Source organism: Thamnophis sirtalis, unplaced genomic scaffold (genome assembly GCF_051295495.1).
Source record: "Thamnophis sirtalis isolate CommonGarterSnake01/CBP01778 unplaced genomic scaffold, rThaSir2_p1.2 scaffold_5, whole genome shotgun sequence".
NCBI classification, from domain to species: domain Eukaryota; kingdom Metazoa; phylum Chordata; class Lepidosauria; order Squamata; family Natricidae; genus Thamnophis; species Thamnophis sirtalis.
Window position 1 is genome coordinate 41973741 of NW_028261385.1, and position 27622 is coordinate 42001362.

At 34.1% G+C, this 27622-nt stretch overlaps 1 protein-coding gene across 1 annotated transcript in view; it reads left to right on the forward strand.

Annotated features, from left to right (window-relative positions):
* Window positions 1–627: 627 nt before the first annotated feature.
* Window positions 628–27622, forward strand: part of ADGRV1 (adhesion G protein-coupled receptor V1) — a 232189-nt gene continuing 205194 nt past the window's right edge. The window contains exons 1-16 of the mRNA XM_087715712.1: window positions 628–807; window positions 1002–1151; window positions 2736–2831; window positions 4147–4251; window positions 5496–5609; window positions 5953–6518; window positions 8309–8579; window positions 9367–9696; window positions 16966–17142; window positions 17694–17917; window positions 21535–21661; window positions 21760–21945; window positions 23995–24175; window positions 24872–25035; window positions 25435–25558; window positions 26509–26769. Of these exons, the coding sequence (XP_087571838.1) occupies window positions 628–807; window positions 1002–1151; window positions 2736–2831; window positions 4147–4251; window positions 5496–5609; window positions 5953–6518; window positions 8309–8579; window positions 9367–9696; window positions 16966–17142; window positions 17694–17917; window positions 21535–21661; window positions 21760–21945; window positions 23995–24175; window positions 24872–25035; window positions 25435–25558; window positions 26509–26769 (3256 nt within the window). The remainder of the gene's footprint in view (window positions 808–1001; window positions 1152–2735; window positions 2832–4146; window positions 4252–5495; window positions 5610–5952; window positions 6519–8308; window positions 8580–9366; window positions 9697–16965; window positions 17143–17693; window positions 17918–21534; window positions 21662–21759; window positions 21946–23994; window positions 24176–24871; window positions 25036–25434; window positions 25559–26508; window positions 26770–27622) is intronic.

Consider the following 27622-nt stretch of genomic DNA (forward strand, 5'->3'; position numbering starts at 1 on the left):
CTGATGGTTCTGCTCTTGGCGGAAAGTGGAGAGTTGAACTTGCTCACACAGGCGCGTTTTACAAGCAAGGCTCCTGCTGCTAGATTGTGCAGTCGCTCAAGTGCTGCTCCCAGATCAGGAGGCGGGAGAATCAGTGCCTCCTTTGCATACAAATTTTTTCGCTTTTTAACCCTTGCTTAACTTTTAAAAGGAGAAAAATTCCTTATGCAAAGGAGGCCCCTAGTTCTCTCGCTTCCTCCTATAGTTAACGCTAAGCAGACTCCAAGCCACTGTGACTTGGAGTCTGGTAGCAACTTCCTTGGCTTTAATTATTTTTAAAAAATTCTTTAAAATTCTTTCCTTTTCCTGAGGAGTCTGGTGAGGCCCCGCCTCCCCTGCCTCTAGTGACTGCACGTCCCTGATACACATCCATCTTCTGACTCCATTACTTCAGATAACTGAAATAAGTTGTTAGCAATTAAGCAAAATTGCTATACTTTTTATAGACTTGATTTTCCACTTTTTTTGTATATATATTTGACTAGCCCACCTTTGAGAAAAAGACATAACTCTTAAGAGAGAATGTAAGATTAAGTTTAAAAATTAATTCCCTCCCCCATTTTACTTTTGCCTTCTTTTATTTCAGGGATGCCCTCTGTCTGTTCACTAGTTATACTTCTTTTATCACTAATCAGTTTGATTTCTGGAGAAACAGAAGTAAAGTTTACAGGACAAACAGAATTTGTAGTGAATGAAACAACTACAACCGTTATACGTCTTGTTATTGAAAGAATAGGAGACCCAGTGAATGTCACAGCAATAGTATCGGTAAGAAATGTTTCCAATCTAATTGCTCTAATAGCAAATATTTATGTGGTTTCCTTTCTGAAGTGGAATTTTTTACTTAGGGGCAATATGTCAGCCATAAAGATGTTTGTTTTAAGAGTGTCATAAGGTGCAAATAAGCAGAAATAAGATATATTTGTTTTTAATTTCTGGATTGTGTATGGTATGTATTGCAGATTCATGGTGAAAATACAGGTGACTTTTTTGACACATATGCAGCAGCATATATATCCCAGGCAGAAACAAATCGAACCGTTTTCATTTCTGTGTGTGATGATGATATTCCAGAGGCTGATGAAACATTTATATTTTATTTGACATTACAGGTAGGCATTACTTTTTCTACATATATACATACGTACATACATACATACACACACACATGGTATACACACATATAGTATATACTGTATGTATATGTTTGTGTGTATTGATATATTTTTTCTAATGTTGGTTTATTTACTGCCATTGTGTACTAGCTGTTCTTTATTATCTCAACCATTCTCTTTAATTGGGGGGGGGGCTCAATTTTCTTGAGAAGTAATTTTAGGGAAAGTTACACTGATATAAGGATCTTGTATCTTCCTTAGTTACAAAGGGAGTCCACCTATCCTTTATTGTTACAATGTCTCTCCAGCAATCTGCAGCCATACTAGCTACTTATCTTCAATTTAATATTTAGGAAATTAAAAGTCTTTATGAAGAAAAGGAAGGATGCACAGCCAGGGAATTTGTGAAGTAAGGGACAAAAATGCAACATAAAACAAGAACATTGAGAGTACAGTGTCACTTGCCACCTCAGATCAGTAAAGCCTCAGAATACTGGGAAAAGATGTGGCTTCTTTGAAGAGGTGCAGATGGGCACTAGATTCACCTCCCTCCCTTCTATTTTTGAGTAGAATCTAAAGCATTGTGGTATTAATCACCTCCCAATCAAATCCCCTTATAAGTTTTATTTGAAATAATTTTTGGTTCTGATTCCCCATTTTAAATTGTTTGTTTTAAAAAAAGAACATTTAAAATTTGACCTTCCTTAATTTCGCACTGACCTATAAAATTTTATAGCAACAATCTCATTCAATTTCTGAATTGGATAGAAAAAGAAAATTGAACCCTGATCGCTTTGCAACCATCTCTTTACTTTCCTTGTATATTTATCAAAAATCTGATATACATTTATCTATCTGAGATGACAAAATACAGACGTCTATAATAACTTTCAAGTAAGAGTATTTGATTTTCAATTCAGAAAACCCATTCAAAAATATTGAGGACTTTTTTTATTCATTTATTATTATTTAATAAATTTGTTTGCTGCCCATCTCACCATGAGGTGATTTTTACTTTGTTTTGTTATTCTGACCTCTAGCATAAGAAGATTCAGGTCACTGCATATAGATTACTAGTTAGTATGAGGTAATTACTTAATGAACTTCATTATTATATAATATGCACTTTTTTTCCTTTAAAGTAAAATTGATCAATGAAATAAATTATTGTTTTAAATATAATCAGTGTGGTCTCTCTCTATATTTTTTAGTCATAACTGAAAAATGATTTATTTCAGTAGTGTTTCACACAAAAGCTATTCAGGTTCTTGAGGGAGGAAAGGAATGCATATTTCTCATCTAGCATCTTATTGCTATGGTATCATTAACTATGATTAATGATTGTCAAAGTTTGAGTCAAACACTTTTTTGTTTAACCAGACTGAGTCTATAGGATTTGAGTTCCATGAAAAGTGCTTTTATAGATTCCCTTCATTTGAGTACTTTCCCTGGAATGTGTCACAAACATTTGTTTGTTCTGTAAACACAGACATTAGTGAATAGAAGAATGTTTTCGCCTGTTATATATATAGGTGGTTTTGTTTACCCTTATTTTCTGTTTTGTCTGCCATGTTTTTTTAGAAGCCGCTTCAAGGAGTAAAGCTTGGATTGCCTAGAGCTGTAACTGTAACAATTTTATCAAATGACAATGCTTTTGGAATTATTTCTTTTGATATGGTATGTTTTCAATTACTGCATCTGTTTACTTAAATTAGAATGATAAGAAAATATCTGGCAAAGAAAATGTGTTTGCTTATTATTTCAATGTATATCCTTTTCAAATAAATAAATCATACTTAAGTTTATAAATAGAATATATAAATGGAATGTTGTAAGCTGCCCAGAGTCACCTATATGTGACTCTGTAATTTTTTTTAATAAATAAATAATGTGTGAAATACTGCAAACTCATCAAGCAAAATCACATCAGTAAGAAATTAATAATAACACCCACAGAACAGCAACAAAACAGAATAAAAGATAAACATCTACTTGAATGTTAAAAAATAACTGTAAGCAGCTTCATCAATATAGCATTCCAAAGTTAGTAGCTGTCACCCAACCCCCCCCTCTTATTTCCCCCGTAAAAAGTTCCTGATACTTTCATCTCAGAAAGAACTTCTCTTAAAAATATTTTGAAAATTGACATCATAATGGACATTCAAAGTACTGCGGTTGATAGTTTATGCTCAAAGCTTAAATCATATCTTAGCAATAAATGTCACATCTACTCAATCAACAGCAGGATGTTATTTGAAAGTTATTTGTATAAATGCATCCTTTCACTATTTAAATTAGCAGTTTTTGGTTTTGGAATTTTAAGATTGGATGTTTACAGTTTTCTTCCAGCAACCGTAAGTCTTTGTGGGTTCTTTATACCATGTATATATTACTACCTATATTATCACTTCAGAAATGAAATAGGGACAGTCTATGAATGTAATGATTAGCAAGACACCACAAGGTCAGAGTTAAATAAGTTGAAAATAGCTGTTCATTGAATTTAGGGGTGGGGGGGAGGAATAAGAAACAGAAGATAATGCAGAAGATAAAGCATTTTCCCATTAGTGAATTGTTTCTTAATAAGTCTTATAAACTCTAGTACTACTCTACTCTTAAGGGTATGATTTAACATTAAATATATTATATTGTAAATATATAATTGATTTATTACATTTAATAAATCAATCAATAACATATAAATAATAGAATACTAATTATTTGTAGCACATGTTTCAGTGGGTGAAAAACCCCCAATCATTAACAATATTGAAATCTTTGATATATTTGATTATAGAATCAATTTGAAAAACACTATCTCATTATTAGATGAGTTCATAAGGTAAATTAATTTATCACTAGGAAGATGTACATGTGTAAAATAGCCCTTTGTATATTCCGTTCCCTAAATATTTCATTGATGCCTTATTTTTTTCTCTCCCTCCCTCTCCCTCTCCCCATTCCAATCTTCAATCTCATCTCTGAATTTTAGCCTGCCTTAATTACATTGACTGAGCCCAGAGGTGAGAATAAATCTGTGCCTTTTGCTTTAGTTAGAGAGAAGGGAACCTATGGTTCTGTCACTGTGTTCTATGAGGTAAGCATGCTGAAATATGTTTACCTTAAAAACATTATTTTGAATAAACCAAAAAGTTTGAATCATTGTGGTAAATGAATATGACACTTCTTAAATGAAGTAGAGCTTGCCATTTCCAGATATTCCTACTGGTACTTAGTATGACTATTTTTATTTTCAGTATAGTCGCCTGACCAGATCACTGTAATCAGATCATTATTAATATCTATCCTGTCCTGCTGATGTTGGGTTGTGAGCTCTTGGGAGTATTCAGCATAACCAGGAAATATTGCCCCTAAATTGTGTTATTGAAACAACAGAAAATTTTTATGGCAAGAATCAGGTTTTTTCAGGACCAGAAAACTTACTGAAAAAGACATATATTGATGTAATAATTTCACTTGTGATCTAACATGCCATGCTGGACTTGATAAACTTGATCTTTCAGCCAAAGCTACAGAGATTTTATAATGACCTTGTTAGGAGCTATAAAGTCTGACACACTAGTGATTTTAAATTCTGCTCCTTTTTTCTTCCAGTAAAGAGATGAACAGCTTTTAGAATTGGTAGATCAGTTCAAAGTCAGATTTTGCCATTTCAAGATATGGAATCTAATAACTCCTATTACATGAATAGGTATTTGGAGAAATCCTTCTTGGCTGTAGGCATGATACATTTCAGAATCATAAGAATTTTTAGGCAAATGCTAGAAACACATGTCACAAATTAGCTTTATTCTACAAAAGCATAAATAACCAGTTTTTGATACATCCTCATCAAATTTATTTTGAAAAAAAAACCATTTATACCTCATAAACCCCATAAAAAGGACACATTCTAATTAAAACTCTTCCTTCTTGTATTTTGAGTTTATATGGTATTTGGCATGTATAGTATAGTATCCAATTCAAACTGCCTGCATGTATCAAACCCATCTCCTGATTCTTAATGTATTAGAAGAAGACTTACAGTACCATTTTTATTTTTGTTTTATACATGTGTTCTACAACAGTCGAAAGTGTACAAAACTGCTGTGGATGAATATGGATATTTTAAACTACTGTACCTCCACTTCGAATAAGCATTTCCTAATTTTTTAAAATAACTGTTATTGATGCAGTCCTCAGATTTCCTTCAGAAATTATTGTCCAAACATTTTGGAGATCTTGTTTTCTGAACATTTTAATTGTAGAAGTTAACAATATGTATTTTAATTGATATAACAACTCAGTATTTCTATTAAACATCTTCAGCTTTCTTCTTAGGTACAAGGTGGCCCAAATTCTCCTGAAGAAGATTTGAGTCCAGTGAAAGGAAATATAACTTTTACACCTGGCACAGCTGTCTTGATTTATAACTTATTTGTTCTTGATGACCAGGTAAAGATATATATCAATTATATTTACCCATTTGATCAATTAATAAATTAACAAAAAGATAAAAGAAAAATGATTAGCGGAGTTAATCGTTTGGAAGGAAGTTAGTTTGCTTGCAAAGATGTTACAGTCATTCAGTTTTTTACCATCAAGCAATCCTTGTAATTCATGCTTCACATAGTTTTTGAATCTTCAAAGGAAACAGGTGGCTGAATTTAGTGCAAGAAAATAAAGCAAAAAAAACCAAAACATTTAATAAATGTTCTAATCTATAAAGTACTAATTACATAAATCTGAATGAGAAATATAAATTATGCTTTAGTAATGTATATTTTACTTATTCTAGGTATCAGAAAATGATGAATTATACATTATATATTTGAGAAGCGTGGAAGGGGGAGCTGAAATTAATTCATCAAGAAACTCTGTTGAGATTATTATTAAAGGAAACGACAGTCCAGTGCGATTCACTCAGAGTATTTATATGGTACATGAAGAAGATGATATAATAGCAATCACAGTAGTTCGAGGAACAGATGATAGTGGAAATAGAATTGGACCAGATGAAAATCAAGTTTCCATATGCTACAGCATTGTAACTGGGAACTCTACACTACATGCACAGCTTAACTTAGACTTTCTAGATCTACAGCCAAATACAACTATTGTTTTCCCACCTCTGGTGCATGAATCTTATATTAAATTCAAAATCCTTGATGATGCCATACCAGAAATTGCTGAGACGTTTCATATCATGCTACTTAAAGACACTTTGCAAGGAGATGCCATTTTGAAAAATCCATCAATTGTCCAAGTTACCATTAAACCCAATGATAAACCATATGGAGTACTATCCATCAATAGCATCTTGTTTATTCAGACAGTTGTTATCAATGAAGATCAAATGCTGAGGTATTGTATTACTTTCTCATATTGATATCAGAACATATAATTTTGGTTTATAATTTAGCTAATCTTCTTAAATATTTTAATTAAATCATTGATACTGCTTCAGTATCAATGTTTTTTTTTTTTTTTAGGATTTTCTGGTTTTTCTTTTACAATGCTGTTCTTATTTTAGTAAGACTATTTTAGACTGACTTTCATGAAAATGAATATTCACAGAAACACAAAAATGTCACATAAAAAACCAGGAAAATGGTTTAACAATTTTTAAAATTACAGTCTTTAATCATTCAGAATGAATATTGAGGTCAGTGGCATCATAGTAAAGAAAACAGTCTCTACAAATAATAATATATAGAAGGTTTGTAAAGAGAACCTTTCTAGAACATCTTAAAACATGGTGAAAGTGGGATAGATTGATATTCTCCTCTGTGTTTGGGTTCAAAGCTATATAAGACTTTAGGGATAAAACAAAATACCTAAAAGCTATTGATTTAGGCCAAGAAATAAAGCAATTAGGGGTGTTGGGAAGGAGGAAATCAAGGTAGCTATTGAAATCATATTATTCCAAGTGATCAGGATAGCAACTGAATTCTGTGACCTGGACCTGCTCCTTTTTAACATTTGACACTTCCCACTGACTGTCAATCAAAGCAGTACAGTTTTATCAAGGTAAGTTTAATGAGATTCCATTTGCATCAGCTTCAAGAGAAAGTACACTTTCAATTCAATATATAAACCAGAAGTTTATCAAAGCATATCTAAATCTGGATCAGTTGGTGATGACACAATATGGAGATGACAAAATATGTATCACAATGTTGCAATGCAAACCATACTTGTGTGCAATGTTAGGATATAAGTACAAAATAAGAGATTTCTGTCATGCAGTTCCAGTTCATAATTCATTATTCCTGGATCACTAGCTTTTTTATTGAATAGTTCTGCCTATCAGAAATAGTCATAAGTGAAAAGCTAAAAAAATTAGGGTCAAATACACAGAATGATTGAGAGGATTTTAAAGATTAATATTCAGTTGAAACCAGAACTTCTCCACCCAGGACTAATGGATTAACAGTTAGAAAAAAGCCATGGAACATTTTTTATATATGATAACTGCAGCAAGATGGAAAGATTGTCTACAACAGAGGAAGGTTTGGTGAAGATGATGGGGCTTTTTCGGTGGCAATTTGATCAGAGAAAACACTATCTACATTTATCGGTGACTGGAAAACCCTTATAGTCTTTTTTCATTAAAAAATGAACTTCTGCTAATGATTTTATGATTAGACAAAGTAGATTGTGGTAAGGAGAATCATGATGTAATGTTAGAGAAGTTAAAATACAATTCACAGATCAAAAGCCACTTTTTAATATTTTTATATTTTTTCTTCTTTCATCTTTACTTTCTTTTTTACACTTTTTTATTTCTTCTTTTCTCTTTTTTCTTTCTTCTATTTGGTTTTATTAGTTCTTACTATTGTTATCAAAATTCTGAAAAGCAATTGTGTCTGTGCGCATTCATAGATGGAAAAATAGCTTAGAGCTTTGGTGATATAAATGGAATGGAATGAAACTGTGCAATGCTTTGTAAGAGGCTTTGGAAAATACAGAAAGGTGAAAATAACAATAACAGATGAAGACTCTGCCTTCATCTTCTAACATGTTCCAAAGCACCTCTTTTAAATCAAATCTGAAGTATTTTAGAGACCTATAATGGAGTCAGTACTGCAACGGGTACCAGTCAATGTTACACATAGAGTATTACTCTTATTAATTTTTTGTACATCATGTAGGTATGAAGGCATCACTGTTGTAAGGAATGGTGGAACACATGGAAATATTTCAGTTTCCTGGATTATAACTCGCAACAGCACTGATACTTCACCTGTGACAACAGATCTCACTCCAGACTCAGGGGTGTTACATTTTGCTCAAGGACAGTTATTGGCACCCCTCCATCTGAATATAATTGATGATGATGTCCCTGAAGAAGCAGAGCCATATTTGCTTCAAATTTTAGATCATACAATACAAGGAGGGGCAGAAGTGAGTGACCCAGCTGAGGTATGTCTGCATTTATTCTTCTGAAAAGCTGCAAGCACTGAGATGGTGTTTGGGCAAAATTAATACAGAAAATAATGCTAAGATGTGTCCAAGAATAGCTATCTTATTTTTAATCTATAAAATGATATTTACTGGGATAATATTGTAAGGATTATAAGTTGTGTGCTTTCCTGTACTAGATCAATTTTGATCTTAAGAAAGAAATGCTTTCTACCATGAGAAAATCCCATTTTTGGAAACTTATAAAAAAATAATAGGGACAATAGAGTAGAATAAAATAGATGGGATGTTAAATTTTGATGTAAATTGCATAGGAATACTTAATGCTAAGGTAGATAATAGCTATTTCTCAATTGCTGCAAAAGTTTGCCTGCTTGGTAAAAAATTCTTGCTTTTAATAACGTGGTATTAAGTGGTCTCTTAGAAAATTTCTAAAAACCTTTGATTTGTGAGCACACTATTTAAGAGTACAATGATAAAATTATATCCTTAAGATTTACATTTAAAACCCTTCTTGGTGGTATGGCCACTTAGGTTGAATTGCTATTAGTAGCTCAGTTCTAGCCAGATGTTGGAATATGGGAAAGCTCTAGATTTATGTCAATGTCTCTCATGCACCTCCATATTCAATTATGAGTTAAAGTCAAGATAGCAAATATTGAGTTCTTAGATTTTATCATTAGATGGCTAAAAATATACATTAGAATAATATCAATGATGAGAAAATATAATTGGGTTTGAATTAGAAATTTGCTTTTAACAAGAATTTCGTTTGCCCTTCTTGTAGCTTTTGTTCTACATTCAGGACAGTGATGATGTTTATGGTGTAATTCAGTTCTGTCCTTTGGAGAATCAGCAGATAGAAAGCAGCCCAGATGGACGCTTTTTGTCCCTTAGCTTTGCAAGGCAAAGGGGAACTGTGGAAGATGTGAAGCTCTTTTATATTATCATGTATATTCCTTCTGGACCTGTGGATCCTGAACGAGCTAAAGAAGGTGTTTTAAACACTTCCAGAAGAAGTATCCTCTACTTTCCAGAAGGAAAACCTAATGACACCATTAAAGTACCAATAAGAAATGATGCATTTCTTCAAAATGGAGCCCATTTCTTAATACAGGTATATAAATTATATGCAAAAGTCTCAAATCATTTGTGATACATAATATTATGTCACAACTGTTCAATGAGATGTATCAGCAGTGTCATGATTTGCCATTCAAGTAATCTAGTTCCTAATATCCAAGCAATTATTATTTTTTAAAACTCACCATAGTAATGAATATTACTTCCCAATATACTACTCTGCTGAAAATCTTGAAAATTTTTATATAACTCTTCAATTGATGAGTGGTAATATTTTTTTTTCTGTAAAAGAAAAATTATGTGTGAGATTCAGAGCAAGTAAATTTGAAGAAAATGGGAAGGGAATGGGGGAACGGATTGAAAAAGTGAGAATTATTTTTTTTTTAATTATTATCTCAAAGATATTTTGAATTGATTGTTTCTTAATATATCTCAAGAGTTGTGATACCATTGTGATCTTATATACTTATATGTTAGGACTCTTCTTGATTTCCATGTATTATAACCAGACTGTGGTAAACAGAGAAATGGGAAGTAGAGAAAAAGTTCCAGGTTTTCTAAATCAATGAAGAAGGTACTTCTACACAGCTCCATTTCCATTTCTCAGTGTCCTCAAAATGTGTGGAAGACAGCCATAGAATTGTCTTTCCCCCTGCAAATTTTGGAAGGCTGAGAACAAGCAGCACCATAGCTGATCAATGTTTCCTCTCACTTAGGAATAGTGTAAAAATTACCTTCCAATCAGCATCCTGCCTCATAGACTAAAGAGGAAAAGAGAAAGAAAGAAAAATAAATTGCAAAACGCTCCTCCCTACCTTCCATTTCAGTACATGTTTTCTGCGTTTGTCCCTTCAGAAAAAACCCCCAGAGCTATTGGTATGTTAAAATTGCTTAGCCCTCAAGAGACTTACTGCCAACAAGTAGCAAGATATATTTCCAGGAAAATAAGGAGTGTTGTATTAGTATACTGATAATATTCAATTGTACATCCCTGCCCTGTAAAATTAAATGATGCTGTGGACATCCTATCTGAGTTTCTGGAGGCTGTGAGGATCTGGATGGGGAGCCATAGGCTTTAACTCAACCCTGGCAAGATTCAGTGACTTTGAATTTTGAACCTCTTTGGTTCTGGGACTAAAGCATCTTTGGTACTGGATTGGGTGCACTGCCCCAATCAGATCCTATGTGCAATCTGGCAGTCCTTTTGCAGTCATAATTCCTGCTTAACTGGCTGAAGGTCAACTCAGCCTTCTATCCTTCCAAGGTCAGTAAAATGAGGGCACAGATTGTTAGGGGCAATCTGCTGATCACTTAGAGGGGGCTGGAAAGCACTGTGAAGCGGTATATAAGTCTAAGTTTTATTGCTATTGAATAACACATGACAGTTGAGATCAGGAGGGCCTTTGCACAACTTCATATTGTGCACCAATTGCATCCTTTCCTATATCAAAAGGACCTGCTCATGGTCACTCATGCCCAGTTACTAGTTTGTTTCTAGGTTGAATTCAAGGCGCTAGTAGTTGACCATTAAAACCCTTCATGGTATGTGATTGGGTTATTTGAGGGATCCATCAGAGAGCACTTGTTATAGTTCTGTCACCTAGGGAGCTATGTTTGGTGATAACAGGCTTTTTCTACTGTGGTGCCTGCACTGTGGAATTTTGTCCTCCCTGAGATAAAGTTGGTCTCATCATTGTTGAGCTTTCAGAGATCTCTCAAGAACTGGTTATGCCAGCAGGCTGGTGACTCCAGGGAACAGGTGAATTAGTGAGGTGGCTCTACTATTTTTAGTTCCTTTTGTCTATTATTCTATACTTCAGTTTGTTATTTATTCATTTATTTGTATCTCAAATGTATCTACAAATAATGCAAAGCGATAAACATTCCTCCTCCTATTTTTCCCACAAGAACAACCTCATAAGGTGGGTTGACCTGAGAGAGAGTGTGTGTGGCTGGCCCAAGGACCCCCAACTGGGTTTCAAGTCTAACTTGAACTCACAGTCTCCCACTTTCTAGCCTAATGTCCTAACCACTAGACCAAACTGGGTCTCAATTTTTAATACTTTTTAATGTATTTCATTAATTGCTTTTAATTTTTTTGCACAGTGCCTAGTGTTGTATGTTTGTGCAGTGGACAACTATATAAATTGGATGGATGGATGGATGGAGATAGATAGATAGACAGACAGACAGACAGACAGATAGACAGAAAGACAGACAATGTTTTAAGTAAGTACTTCTCAAGCAACAAATGGGAGGGTACCTCAAAGGTATCAGATTGATTCCAGTATTATGCAGTGGATTGAATGATCATCCATTAACATAGTGGAGGAGGCTAGATGCCAATACCTCTACCATCCAGTTACCCTTAATTACTGGAACTTCTCCCATACCGGATAGATGATACCTTTCCTCTATCACTAATGCAGGGAGGAGCTGTTGAGATTCCTATGAGCAGCATTAAGTCCAAGTTACTTGTCAATTGTGCCTTGAGTGAGAATTTTTGGTTGATAATTCCATGTGTTCCTTTTGTTTATACACAATAATTTCAGGACTCTTCTGTGACAGCAAAATTCAAAAGTCTTAATAGTTTTCCTATCTTGTTTCTTCATAGTACAACTTTAACTTCCATACAATGTCATAAGGAACATCATGGCTTGCATGAGTCTGATCCTTGTAGGTATGCAGGTAGTACTCCATTTATGACCATTCATTTAAATGCTTTACAGCCAGTAAAGCACTTCCAACCATCACAAAACCACCCTAGATTATTGTAATCTAGATGTTTGGCAACCTGTTCAAATTTATGACTGTTTGCTAAGTGTCCAACAATCCTGTGATTGCCATCTGCAATGACCACTTTGCTTAATGACCAAGATTATGGGCCCGACTGTGATAATAAATCAAGGACTACCAAAAGATACATCATAGCACTTGACATGATTTATACACTCAAAGGCCTTTCTATAGGCAGTGAAGCACACAGTGACTTCTTTCATATATTCTTTAGCTTTCTCAATTACCGGTATCTAAGAAGCACCTACTCATGTACCATATTCTAATTTCGAGGCTTATTTCTATTTTATATTTACTTATTTATACGAGTCACTACATGGATCCATCCAGATTTTTTACTTGGCAAAAATGTAGAAGTGATTGGCTATTTCTTCCTCCTGTGATTGTACCTGGCTCCCAATTTTCTATTTAAACATTTATAGTTATAACCTTTTTTTATTGGTCCCTTCATCCCAATGCTATCTAATTTTTACACTGCTTAATTTTTTTAAAACCAAAAAATGTTGTCTGGTCTTCATAGATAATTTTTAGATGACTTCCTATTTCTCAGTTTCTTTGTCAGTGCAGCTGATTCAATATTAATTTGTGCTGCTTGTACAAACATAATGATCATGCCATTAAAAATCTTTAATTCTGACAAGGTTATTTACATGTCTGTTATAATTGAGATAAGGGCTTGACTTTTTTTCATTTTGGGTTTACAATTTTTTTTTTTTGTGTTTAAATATTTTATTCAATTTTCACATTCCATTTGCAATCATTTATATACAGGGTATTTACTATAAGAAAAGAAAAAAAAGAAAAGAAAAAGGGAATAAAACGAACAAGTAAAAAGGAAACACAACTCATCATTCACAACCCCACCTAACCCTTGCGTCCTCCATACACCCCATCTACCCCCTCCAACTTTCCTTTCTCCCTCTAACACTCCCCTCCTACTTCCCTTTCCCCTCAAGCCTTCCTTCTCCCCTTACTCCCCAGACACCCTCCTTACATTCCCCTTACTCCTTACATTCCCCTTACTCCTTCCTTACTCCTCCCTCTTCCTTCCCTCTACCTCCCTCCTTGGTGTATGCCTTTATTCGAGTGTTGTTTGATCTGATAAAAGTAAAGTGAACCAAGGAAAATAATAATAATAATAATAAAAAAAAAGGAACCACCGTATATAAATACATTCTTGTTCTTATTAAAACTATATTAACACCCCCCCACCCCACCCCCCACAATCCCCATCCCTAATCCTCCCGACTTCCCAGGGCCCACACCTGGCACTACCTTCTATCTAAGATGTCTTGTATACATATGGATTAAAAAATAAAAGTAATATATCAAAAAAAAAAAAAAAGAAAGAAAAGAAAAGCAGAGAAAGAAAAAAAAAAGGAAAAAAAAAGAAAAGAGAAAAGAGAAAAAAGAAAAAAGAAACCACTCTTTGTGTTGATCTCAGCCCCCCATCTTTATCTATGCTTAAATAGTATAAATCATTCTATCTATATTTTATTCTCATCTCTTACTTCTTTGCTATTTACCCCGACCTTCTGTAGACTCTCCCGTTCCCTTCCTAAACCTCATGATCCCTTCCAGTAAGATTTAAGCAGCGTAGTTTATGCCATATATTCAAACATAACTTTACAGACAAGTAATCAAACTTTCCCATCTAGTAAAATTTAAACAACGTAAATGATCTTTCTTTACCCCTTTTTCAAACAGTAATTCAAAATAATCTAACCCGATTTCCCCTTCTTAGTAAAGTTAAGCAGCGTAGATCAGATATTACTTTACACAGGAATCAATTTCTGTCTTAAGATAATTCCAACCGACTTCCCCTTCTAATAGAATTTAAATAACTTAGTTCATTCCACATGTATTTTACCCTCATCCCCCACTTGTCTGATATTTACCACTATCAAATTTATACTACCATTTGTTTAAGATATAACTCAGAGCGATTTGTAGCATGAATCATTCCACATATTCCAATAATACTTTCAGCAAAATTCAGTTAACCTTCTATTTTAAGGTAGTCGCTTCTAACAAAGTTTAAACAACATAAATCATTCCACATTCTTTTTACAGTTATCTTAAGATAATCCCAAGCGGCTTCCTGTTCTAATAAGCTTTAAACAACGTAAATTTTGCCCTCATCCCTTGCTTGTCTAATATTTATCACAAATAACGTAGTACTACCATTTGTTTAAAATATAACTCAGAGCGATTTGTAACATGAATCATTCCACATATTCCAATAATACTTTCAGCAAGATTCAGTTAACCTTCTATTTTAAGGTAGTCGCTTCTAACAAAGTTTAAACAACATAAATCATTCCACATTCTTTTTACAGTTATCTTAAGATAATCCCAAGCGGCTTCCTGTTCTAATAAGCTTTAAACAACATAAATTTTGCCCTCATCCCTTGCTTGTCTGATATTTACCACAAATAACGTAGTTCATTCCACATGCATTTTACCCTCATCTCTTGCTTGTCTAATATTTACCACTATCAAATTTATACTAGCGTTTATTTGAAAAATAACTCAGAACTATTACAACCAACTTTCCCTTCAAATAAAAGTTAAATAGCATGGATCATATTCAAATAATGCTTTCAGCAAGAGTCAGTTAACCTTCTATTTTAAAATAGTCCCATCTAACAAAGTTTAAACAACATAAATCATTCCGCATTCTTTTAACCACTATCAGATTTATGCTAACGTTACTTTAGAATCTAAGTAGTTTCACCCAGCTTTCCCTTCTGAAAAAAATTAGTCCACTTTTTCTACCGGAGAGAGGTCTCAAACCCCCATTCAGTCCTCAACTTTAGGAAGTCTTTTGAAGTATCTAAATTCTCGATCTGCGTTCTTCTGCTTCTCCGAGGGAGGAGGGGCTACCCCCTCCATCTTGCAGCTGCATGGCCAGCCGTTTGCTTTCTCCTTCCGCTTGTCTCTCCTCTCTTCCAAGCGCGTCAGGAAGTCCCGCCTTCAGAATCCTACAATAGAAATCTTGAGCCTCCGAAACAGAGTTGAGACGAAATCTTTGATTCTCAAATGTAACCGTGATGCCGGCAGGGGCCTCCCATCTGTATCGAATCTGTTGACTCCTAAGCTCTTTAGTTAAAAAGGCGTAGTCCCTTCTTGCTCTCAACATTTGGAAAGGTATATCTTTGAAGACAATCACGTCCTGGTCATCAACTCGGAGACTGTTATTATAAAACTTTTGCACAATCGCGTTTCTAGATTCTTTTGTAGAGAAATGTATAATTATGTCCCTCGGGAGCTGTCGCTGTTCCGCTATCAATGAGTTCTGGCGATAGATTTTCCGAATCTGCCAATCAAAGTTAAGTCCCGGGCTTCCCAGCGCATGGCTGAAGGCTTCAGCAAATGTCTGTTTCAAATTCTCTTGCTCCTTTTCACGGAATCCTCTGACTCTTATTGAAAATGCCTTCCTATCAAAATTTAGCGTCATAAGCTGTTCTTCGTTATTTCTAATTTTTTCTTGTAAAATTTGAATATTGGTAGTCAAATCAAAATTAGCCTTCTCCAGACTTTCCAATTTGTTCTCTATTTCAGCAGAGTAATCTGACAGGGCAGACACAGCTGCAAACGTATTCGCCTTCATTTGATTAACTTTAGATTTTAGATCATCATAAAGTTGCAATACAAATTCCTTAAGTTCTTGCTTAAGGGCATTAAATATTTTAAAGAGATATTCCTGTGTTAAAACTTCTCCAGTAGAGGGCGTAGGAGACAAAGGCTGTGTTTCCAAAAAAGATTGTTTAAATTCTTTAGACACATTTGTAGCAAGACGTTTCTTTGATCTGGGTGCCATAATAGATAAACAAGTAAGCAGCGCTTCGCTCCCCTCTATTTCCAAAGAAAAAGAGTTTATTTTGTTAAGGAGCGGTCTGCAGGAAGATAAGCCCAGCTAAGTACATCCAGTAATCATCCACGGAGAGAAATCGCCATTTTGAAGTCTATTTAAACAAAGAAGTCTTTAAGACAAATGGTGCTGGTATTTAAGATAGTAATAAAAGCATAAATCTCACAGGGGTGGTACCCTCCCGTATCAGCTCTAGCTTGAAAAAAAACTTTGTTTTGTCCTGGGGGGGGCTAGCCTGTCTGGGGCTGCCAAAAAAAAAAAAGGCAGCTGAGAAGAACTGGCCGGAGATAAAGGCTCCGCTTCGGCTGGATCTAATCTCTTCCACAGCCAAAAAAAGAAAAAGGCTGTGGCTTACGAATAGACCCTAACCTACGGAGCTATCCTCCCTGCCCCTTTCTTAGCCAAAAAGGGGTGCTATCTATGATCTTATTTAGATATACAGACCAGATCTCTGAGGAGCTCGGTGGAGCCCTCCTCGGCAACAGGCCACGCCCACATTTTTTTTAATGTATGGGATATTCAAATAGCAAAAAGTAAATCTCCAGTATAATAGATAATACTAATAAGTAACAGCTAAAATATGTTCTATTGCAGGTCTATTAACAGAATTTTTTTAATGTTTTCTTATTTCAGCTGGAAAAAGTTGAATTACTGAATATTATTCCTCGAATTCCTTCTATAACTCCTCGATTAGGGGAAATTAAAAATATATCTTTAAGAATTACGCCTGATATAGCAAATGGAGAAATTGGCTTTATCAGCAACCTTCCAATAATTTTTCATGAGCCAGAAGATTCTCTTTTTGCAGTAGTAAGTTAATCTTTCTATGCCTTGCTCTTATAAATTAAGCACAGTATTTAGAAAAAATAGCATTATACCTTAATGCAGGAAAGTTTTGTAATACATATCTGAAATATTTCTAATGTAATCATAGTCCTGAAATGAATGATTATTTTAGCAAGTCTGAATCATAGTTTTAAACTGAAGTTTATAATTCATTTGTTCTTGATTATGAAAAGTCTTGTGAGCATTTAAAATTGTGAGTTTTGTAGATAAAATAAAAATTACTTTCTCACTTCTAAAATCTAAAATCAAGCACCACTTAACCTTTTTGTCGTATAATTTCATGGTGATCATCAAGCTAACAGTGTTTAAAGAACTCCGTTATCAATGATTTTTATTTTTTATTCATAAAAAGTTGCAGGATAAATAAACAAACATACTGAGGACAAATGTGTATATACAGTATGTCCTCAGTTTCAGAACTATGTTGTAAAATGTTAGATTGCTTATAGCTTGGAAAATCAAGTTTTGCACACATCCCAAGATATGCAAAATTACAAGTTTGATATTTGTTCTAGAGCTCCATTCCTTTGCATCGAGATGGGACAGATGGACAAGCCACTGTATTCTGGAGCCTAACACCTACAGGCCTCAATTCAAAAGCTGTGACTGTTGATGACATATGGCCTTTTTCTGGTTCAGTTCTGTTTTTATCTGGACAAAGTGACACAGCAATCAACATTACTATTCAAGCTGATGATATACCTGAAATGAATGAGACTCTAACATTATCATTAGACAGGTAGCCGTTGATAATTTTTTAAAAAACAAATTAACATCATGCTTTCTCCTGATGCAGTAATATAAAAGCTTATATAAGACAACCATAATATAATAGATGGCATGTATTTAAACTGTAATTTTAGGCATACTAACCTTGCATTCACTGCAGAAAGCACAGTGGGATTCATTTTTTAGAAAAACTGAGAACTGAAGCAAGCAGGGATAGAACTAAAGAGAGACAAGGACACCACTATCCATTATTTCTGCAGAATAAATTTAAGCATTTTATCTGATTAACCTTTCTTTTACTTCACACTTAAACTGAACATATATAGTTTAATAATTTATAGATATATACATTAACTTAATATTACCTAATTATTTTATTATACTTTAGGAACTGTATTTTATCATTTAGCTAACCTTGTAGCAACATATAATTTTATGCTGGTCTTTGACTGAAATTAAAGATTGTTGCTCTTTTCTGTTACTTTATGTCTAATTTGTTTATAAAGTATCCATCATCTGCTTTGAACTTGTTTAGTTGAAATGGTAACAAAGCAAAGTTTCAGTCAGATTTCCTTCTCACTCATTCCTGATTCTAGGATAATCTTGAAAATTTATTCATTTAATTATATGCTGTAATTTGAAAAACAGACTGTTGCAGTCTAATATCATCAGAATAAAGTTAATTATTGGGTTACTAAATTTATAGCAGAAATGAAATCGATAGTGACTGTTAACTAAAGATACAAGTCATTAAGCTTTTAGCTCAAGTATAGTATAGCTTTTAGCTTGATATCTTATAGCATAAGTTAATTTCATAAGAGGTAAGTAAGATGTAAATGTAAACATTGCTTTGCTTTTACCTAGAATCTAAATATCCAAGACTATATTTGTTGTATGCAGTTATTATCTTTATGTTCTTGCTTCTGTACTGTGAATGTGCAATGATTATGTCATCTACATAGATATTTCTAAAATGCTTCCTCATCTATCTCCCTCCCAGATGAATCCTTAATTTTCTGTTTTCTCAACTGTTGTATTTCTAAAAGTTCTCCTAATGTAGTGGGAACTCACATTTCTAGGAAAGAATTCTGACCTTCTACATGTACAGATATAACAAATCACAGAAATAGAGACAGAAATTTATAATTAATCAAAGGAACTGTTGTCTTACAATATTAGGGGTAGGATTAAAAGTTTTATTTCATTTCAGATTTTCTTTTAGGAAAAAAACCTCATTCTTTGTTCAGTTCCAACTTTTTGTTTTTAGATGAAATTCTTATAAGCTTGGGAAAATGTTTTTCTCATTTGTATCATTCTTATTATTAATTAGCACATCCACATACACCCATCAGTACAAGGTTAGACAAAAGCAACCTCTGTCCTTCATTATCTTGCACAATCAGTAGGACTGTTTAGTAGATTGACAGGTGCTGGAGGCAATACACTTACCCACAAAACAGACTTTTTTAGTCTGATCCAAAGCACTGAGTACTTACAAGTAGTCCTGAATAAAAATGGACTCAACTGCTGGGCTTCTGTGCCTGAACACTGTACTAGGGCAGCCAGCAACTAACTCTTTGAGCAATGCTGTAATGAAGGGCTTAAAGAGTCCTTGACATCACAATTGGTCACAGGGTCATCTGAATTACAAGTGCAAATTCCTGAACCTCTTACTACCATTGCTGGAACAAGGATTCCCATAAATAAACAGTAGGCCTCTGAAAAGTGCTGTATTATAATCTTTCATTTGATTTCCACCATCTAAAGAACTCTCATACAAAGAACTTGGCCAACAGTGGTTTTATTTCTGTCCCCCATTTCTTTCTCTCTGCATTGACAGGGTAGAGACAGAAAGGTTTGTCGTGTACTTTGGGTAAGTGCCGCAAGCTGTGTCTTTGTTTTCAGTGAACTAGCTTTTTTGTTTCGGAAGTGGTTTGTCTGGACAGGAATCTCCTTTGGTTTTTCTTTCTGCCTTGCAAGCCTTCTCAGGGAAAGCATGCTATTTAGTGCCCCTTGGTAACATGTCTTGGTGGATTGAAAACATTTTTTGAGGGGGAGGAGGGATTCCAACAAAAACAACAATAATGGTTATGAATGCATGGCTTGATGTTTGAAGATAGTCCAGTACAGTAGATGGCTTGAAAAACCTGTGTGACAAATCTCTTTTCACTGAGCTGTAGGAACCGGGTATATAAAAAGGTTATTTACAAAAGCCTTTAATCAAATTATACATTTTCATTGCAGCATTTGAATCATGCACAGCACAATTCAATGACTGCTGTTTATTTAGAAGCAAAATGGCTGCATTCAGTATGACTCGTCCTTGGACAAAAGTGTACAGGTTGCAAACTTAGCAAAGGAGCCTGCACACATTAATACAACAGGCTTTCAAAATAGACTACTGTGAAATGTAGGTTGTACTTTTTTATACAATCTGGCATATAATTAGGAACCTGAAGTAATATTTAACAAGATTTAAATTAAATACTTGTACACAAAAGTTCTGGCGGTGAAACAATTAAACTCAGTTCTATTTGCCAGGCGGCTTTACTAACCTGGAAGCAGTCATTGATTAAATAATTTTTTCCTCTCTGGAGTGTCCACATATTAAGAACAAGTCAAGATGGCAGCTGTAATTGCGTGCCTAAAGCTTCACCTTTTTTTTAATGTGTTGCACACATGAATTCCTCTGTTTTGCTATGTAATATGTGATCTGTTTTCCAAGATCCAAATAATCCTCAGAGTGGATTCTATATGTGATATTGAATACTGAGAAATATTTTATTTGGTTACTCTCAGTATTAGTAGACTGTTTTCTGACAAACTACACTGTCAGTGTAAAAGAGATTTTTTTTTTTTTGCTTAGGCAATGTTAGCATACCTTTGGTAGAGCAAGTTTTATCTACTTCCTGAATGAAGCCAGTTCAGGATAAGCCTTTTTTGAGGGAGATGGGAGAGGGCAAAAATATAATTTGGAGGTAGTGAAGTACAGAACCCCCAATGCTTTATAATTACAGTGACCATATAATAAAGGATAATCAGTCACTTTAGAAAGTTCTTCTTTCGATTTATTTATTTTTCAAAACCTCACTTTTGTCCTTTATTTTGGTAATTTAACTTTTACTATACAAAAGGTGCCATTTAGTGCACAGTCTTTCACATTTGTGAACTGAATTTTTAAAACTAAATGTACACATACTATTTGATTTTAGATTTTTAAAAATAAGAATAGTTTTTGGTTGGTGGCTAATACAACTGCCTGATATGTAATACAGCTCAGGTTCGATTCCCAGTAAGGGTATGGCTAGCTGATGAGAGCTAAATAGCTTGAAATAGATATATACTAGTCTCCCTTTATATATATATATATGACAAATCTGAATATATATAAAAATTATATATATATAAAGGACAAATCTGAATATATATAAAAATAAAGGACAAATCTGAAAAATCCAAAAGAGGTTCATAATTTAGGTATATATACTTAAATTTCTTATGAACCTCTTTTGGATTTTTCAGATTTGTCCTTTATTTTTGTCCAAGAATGTATCTTTACCATAGGCTTTGGTCGATTTAATTGCAACCAATCTGCATATTCCACATGCGTTCAATTTTTTTCTTCAGTGTGAATGTGGAAAATCAAATTCTGAAATCTGGATATACTAGTCGCCAACTGATCATTCCAGAAAATGATGACCCTGGAGGAGTGTTTGAGTTTGCTTCATCTTCCAGAGGTCCCTATAGGATAAAGGTAAATATTCATATTTGAATTTGAAGAGAGGCATATCCTATATCAATACTGACCTTTTGCATTCAATTTTTTTAAAAAATAATCATTTTATTTTACAGGAAGGAGAATCTGTCGAACTCCAGATTGTCCGTTCCAGAGGAGCACTTATGGAGCAATTTCTACTCTACACTATAGAGCCAAGAGACAGCAATGAGTTCTATGGAAATACAGGAGTCCTGGAGTTTAAACCTGGAGAAAGAGAAATTAAAATTACTTTGCTAACAAGGATGGATGAGATTCCAGAGGTAAAAAGAGGAAGGGGAAATTATTGATGTCTCTTTTAGACTAATAATAACCAATACTGTTTAATGGATCTTATTGGGTTTCAGAGAGAGCTCATGATTGATTCTGAGCTGGGATCTGATCCATGGCTTAACTGAGGCCCTCACCAGTGCCTGAATTAAAGGGTAGCTATGGACTTGAGTAGTGCTTTGTGGCCTCTCTGTGTCCATAAATGCCAGAACATTTTTTCATCATTCTGACTCATTCTAACTTTGATTCCAGCTAGGCATGTCCAAAAGAGATGACTTACATGTTCTTAGCTAAGAAGGTTTGAATCTATTGGAGTTGAGCAATTTGAAATGCTACACGGCTAGTCCTCACTCAGTAATCACAAAGCAACTCCTTTGCTAAGTGATATATTTTTTACTGAAACATGTCAATATGAAAGACTTATAACCTCATTTCCCCTTGGCTGTTAATAGAATCAACTCATTTGTGAGCATGATTTAAAAATGTACTTCTATCCTCTCTATTATCTCTGCTTGTCTCAGGCCAATTTACAAAGCATACAAATAGCAATCAAGTGATTGCAGGATACTGCAATGTTTGTAAATACAATTTCAAGTTGGTTTTGGTGGAAGAAAGAAATCTAGTCTATTCAGATTCTAGATTTCTGTGTTAGAGGTACCCTGCAGGACTCTATTCTCCCCCCACTCTACATAAAACTGCTGGACAATGTCATATGTTGATACAGAAGCAATGATGATATTCAGTTATATATCTCTACCGTAAACCAAACAGGTTTTGTTGTTAGGTTTCTTTTCCAGTGTCTGGAAATTATGACCTACCTGTAGAGTTAAGTAGACATTTCCAATCCCAACATCTTAAAGTTATTTTCTATGACTTAAGAGAAAAGTAATGTTTACCGATTTTAAAGCTAAGTGCATTTTGAAGTACATTCACCTTTGTTCTGCTAGTCTTTCTTCAGTTAAATGTTCATGGACTTGCATCCAGAAAATACCAGTAGGAATTCACCTAGCTAGAAATCAGGAGACTCTGCATTCATCCTTCCTTGGACATGAAAGCCAGTTGGGTGACCTTGGACCAGTCACTCTTTCATAGCCCAACAGTATTATTGTGAGAAAATAGGAGGAGAAAGAAGTATTAGGCATGTTTGCCATCTTAGTTATTTATACAAAAATAAAGGCAAGATATAAATAAAAATTAAATCTATGGAAGCATAAATATTGCATAGAATTTTATTTTGTCAACATTCTATGCAGAATTAAAATCAGCATTATCCATTAAAACAGAATGTCCATTAAATTAAAATAAAATTTTACACAGGCATAAAATGACGAAAAAAAATTCCTGTGTATTTTATGTACTGTATATTTGCAGCATAGTATGAGTAAAATGATGAATAGGATTTTAGGCATGTGTAGAAGGATATAGACAGATTTTGTCCATTATATTGAAAATTCAAGACACTTAAAATCAAAGGTGTAGTAGTAGTATTATCTAGATTATACAGCAGTGGTGAAATTCAAATTTTACTACCAGTTCTGTGGTTGTGGCTTGGTGGGCGTGGCAGGGGGAAGGATCCTGCAAAATCTCCATTCCTAGGGAACGGATATTGCAAAATCTCCATTCCCACCCCACTCTGGGGCCAGCCAGAGGTGGAATTTGCCGGTTCTCCAAACTACTCAAAATTTTGCTACCAGGTCTCCAGAACCTGTCAGAACCTGCTGAATTTCAACCCTATAATACAGCATACAAAAACAGGATATATCTTACTAATTGATCCATCACAGTATTTTTCTAATGTTCACCATTATGGATGCTTTATCTCTTCCAAAATGTAACTTGGTATCACTGAAATTGCACTAGGATTGTACTGTGGCAGAAAAGAAATGTGAATGAATCATTAACCATTTTGAACTGGATTGAACAATATGTGAATGCTGCCTTTAAAAAAAAAGTAGTTAGTTTGTGGCACTCATTCAAATATCTATTCATTACTATGTTGCTAGTTCTGTCCCTATTGTTCTGATTCAGTTTCCCTGTTCTAGTTAGATGAATTTTATTCAGTGCTCCTCAGTAGCCATGGTGACGTGCCAAGTAAGCTGGGAAATGCTACAAGAGTCAACATCACAATTCTGAAGAACAATGATCCACATGGAATTATTCAGTTTGTTGACAATGTGATGATAGTAACAATAAATGAAAGTAAAGGTGAAGACTTCTATGCTGGTAATTCTCATTGTTTTCTTCATATAAAATATTTTCGTAAATGAGAAAATATATGAGTATACTTTTAATAAGTAAAAAAAACCTGTTAGCCTTTCTACTATTTATTTACCAAAGTTCATTGTTTCGATCTTCTACCTGAGACACTAATATTACAAGAGTCATTGTGGCACAACTTTAATTATCATAATTTAACTTTATGGATTTAATATTTGCAACTGAATCAGGATTACAGATATCTGGACTCAGTCATGGGATTTGATTTGAATTGCTATTTCTCCAACTAGACCTTGGGATTCCCAATCAGCACAAACTATTTTTACGTACTGTATTATACTTTTTTTTTTCCTTTCTGTATTATGTACGGTATGAATCCAATCACTGTGCCCTACTGGTAATACCTAGATTTATGCTTTGCATTATATGTGAACCCAATCACGTGGCTAACAAATCATAGTCATAGCATTTAAACTATTAAACTCATTATTCGGTTGTACAACACTAACATCTAAAGTACTATTTAATGTTCATTTTGTAGACAGAACAGTAATTTGGAATTTGTTCACTGTTTCTAATATAAAATTATCTATGTGATATTATAACATTAAAAATCAAACCTCACATTAGTTTTGTATCAAGTTTTTCTTACCTGTCTTGGATGTTATCTGATGGAGATATCTGTATGCTTGTGTTTCAAAGCTGTTTTTAAAATAATAAGAAACCAAGGAACCTTTGGGAGTGTGAGTGTATCCTGGGCAACAGACTCCATTTCTACAAAAGATATTTTTCCAGATCGAGGAACAATTTTTTTTGGAAATGAAGAATTTTCAAAAGATATCACAATTTATTCAGTCCCTGATGAGGTATTCTTTTACAATAATTGTTATTTGTGGAAGAGGGGCAAATAAATTTATAACACACAAAGATAATTATTATAATTCCAAGAGGACTAACAATAAAGTACTGAATATTTTCCAAACTTAAACATGAAAGGTCAAAAAAGGTATACCTGCATTCTTGAATGAGGGCTCAGTTGAAACATTCCTTTTAGCTGATTAGCTGAAAACACTGTAATGGAATAATAGAAACAATGTATGCGTTGGACCAGATTTAAATTATGTCTAATATCTATATAAAATGTTTTATCAATCATAAGATTTAAATTTCATTACTATTACTAGGCAAGTATTCAATTAATGATTGGCACCTTGAGGTTAATTTAATACTATTAATACATAACTTTTGTGGGTTTTTTCCTCAAGATACCTGAAGAAATGGAAGTATTCATAATTAGTCTTCTCAATACTACAGGCGGTGCTAGCTTAGGAAATATAACCACAGCAACATTGCAGATCACCAAAAACGATTGTCCAATTTACTTTGCAGGTTAGTTCCATTCTACTAGCTTATGTTTAAATGCAAGAATAGTACTATTATAGGAAGCTCTGGACCCAAGAGTGAACATTTAGAACTGTATGAGTTATGCTGAACATTATGTTCCACAGACCTATGGTTAGGTGCATCAATCATGGTTTATATAACAAGTCCTTAGTAAAATAATTAAAGCCTAATTTGTCTCTTACCTTTCACTTTAAAAAATTGGTTTTGCCTTGATAGTAGGAGTGAATATCTGTGACTTTTAGATATTATGATTTACATTTTTTTTTCATGTGTGTGCCCCTGAGTTTATTATTGATTCCTGATGACTATCTGAATGAATCCCTGCAGTTTTCTGGGCAAGATTTTTGGAACTGGTTTGCCATTGTCTCCTTCCTAGGGCTGAGAATTGGAATTGGAATTGGAATTTATTCAATTTGTAGGCCACCCTATTCCCCGAAGGGACTCAGGGCGGCTGAACAAAAGCCAAGGGAAGGGGAACAATTACAAAAAAGTAAGACAAAACAATCAGACAATACAGACAATTTAAAAACACAGCAGACACAGCAAATTCGAGTAGGGGGGGGAGAGAGTGAGACTGGCCCAAAGTCACAGAGCTGGCTTCATGTCAATTTCTCAGTGCCTTTAATCATTCCTTCAGACTACCCATCTTACAATTTCTATCCACCTCAAATAACATGGCCAATGATAAGAATGATTAGAAGGTATGGTTCTGCAACATTGTAAAGATCAACAATCATCAATTTGGGGTTAGATGTTATATGGGTTACAAAATCAAATGAGCAAGCTAGAATTTTTTTAACTATGATTGACATAATCTATGTTTTAATGTGATATCAGAAGCTAGGCACTGAAATTCATATAACAATTATTTAATATATGTTTTTGAAAAACAATTTTTGCATGCTTTTACAGTTAATGACTTAACTATATTTCAGATCCTGTTATTCAGAGGGTTCACGAAGGTGGCATTGCAGAATTTGTAGTTGTAAGAAATGACTCTGGTGCCGATGTTGTATCTGTTTTATATGCCACTATTGATGGAAATGCCAGTGCTGAAGATTTCATGTTTCGTGAAAAAAATGGAATGGTTTTGTTTGATACTGGAATAAAAGAACAGACTATAACTATGTTTATCCATGATGATGATATTCCTGAATCAGATGAGGATTTTTACATAATTCTCTTCAATTCTACAGGTTCAAATTATTATTCAATCTATATAAACTAACCGACTGCTGTTTCTTTAGATTGTTTTCTGCCCCCTGATTGATATTATAGGCAGTTAAGGATAGTTGGGCATTACCTTTTGACATTCTTCACACCAAAGTGTAGTATTTTTAAAGCCTGTATACTATAGTTGTCATTCTCCAAAGGACCTGAAGGCAGGACAAGAAGCAATGGATGGAAACTAATCAAGATACTTAGTGGAAGCAACCTAAAACTAAGAAGAAATTTCCTGACAATTAGAACAATTAGTGGAACAACTTCCCTCCAGAAGTTGTGAATGCTTCAACACTGGAAGTTTTAAAGAAGTGATTGGACAACCATTTGTTTGAAATGGTGTAGCGTTTCCTTCCTGAGCAGGGAGTTAGACTAGAAGACCTCTAAAGTCCCTTCCAACTCTGTTATTCTGTTATATCTGAAGCATATGTTTAGGGTACTTTATAATATAGCTTGTTCACCACTGTGACTAAAGTATAAAATACATTGTATAGTATTGTCTTGTTTTCTATTTTCATGCCTTTTGCTTTTAGAACCTATTTGGATAATATCTCTATGAGTTTTGCAGGGAGCAGAAAGATTATACATATTATACAGTATTATAAACTATTTCTTTGCTATCTTGGATGTCCTAAAATGTGTTCGGGTCTAGTGCTATGTACTTGAAGAACCAAAGATGCAAATGTTAGAGAAGTCATAATCACTTTTTTTCGTAGTCAAAGGAGAAGATTGACTTTTGAACCTGTATTTGGAATAGTTGTGGAAATATGTTTTCTCGAGTTACAATTCTATCTGTTTGTCTATCTATCAACAAAATCATTGTGGTTT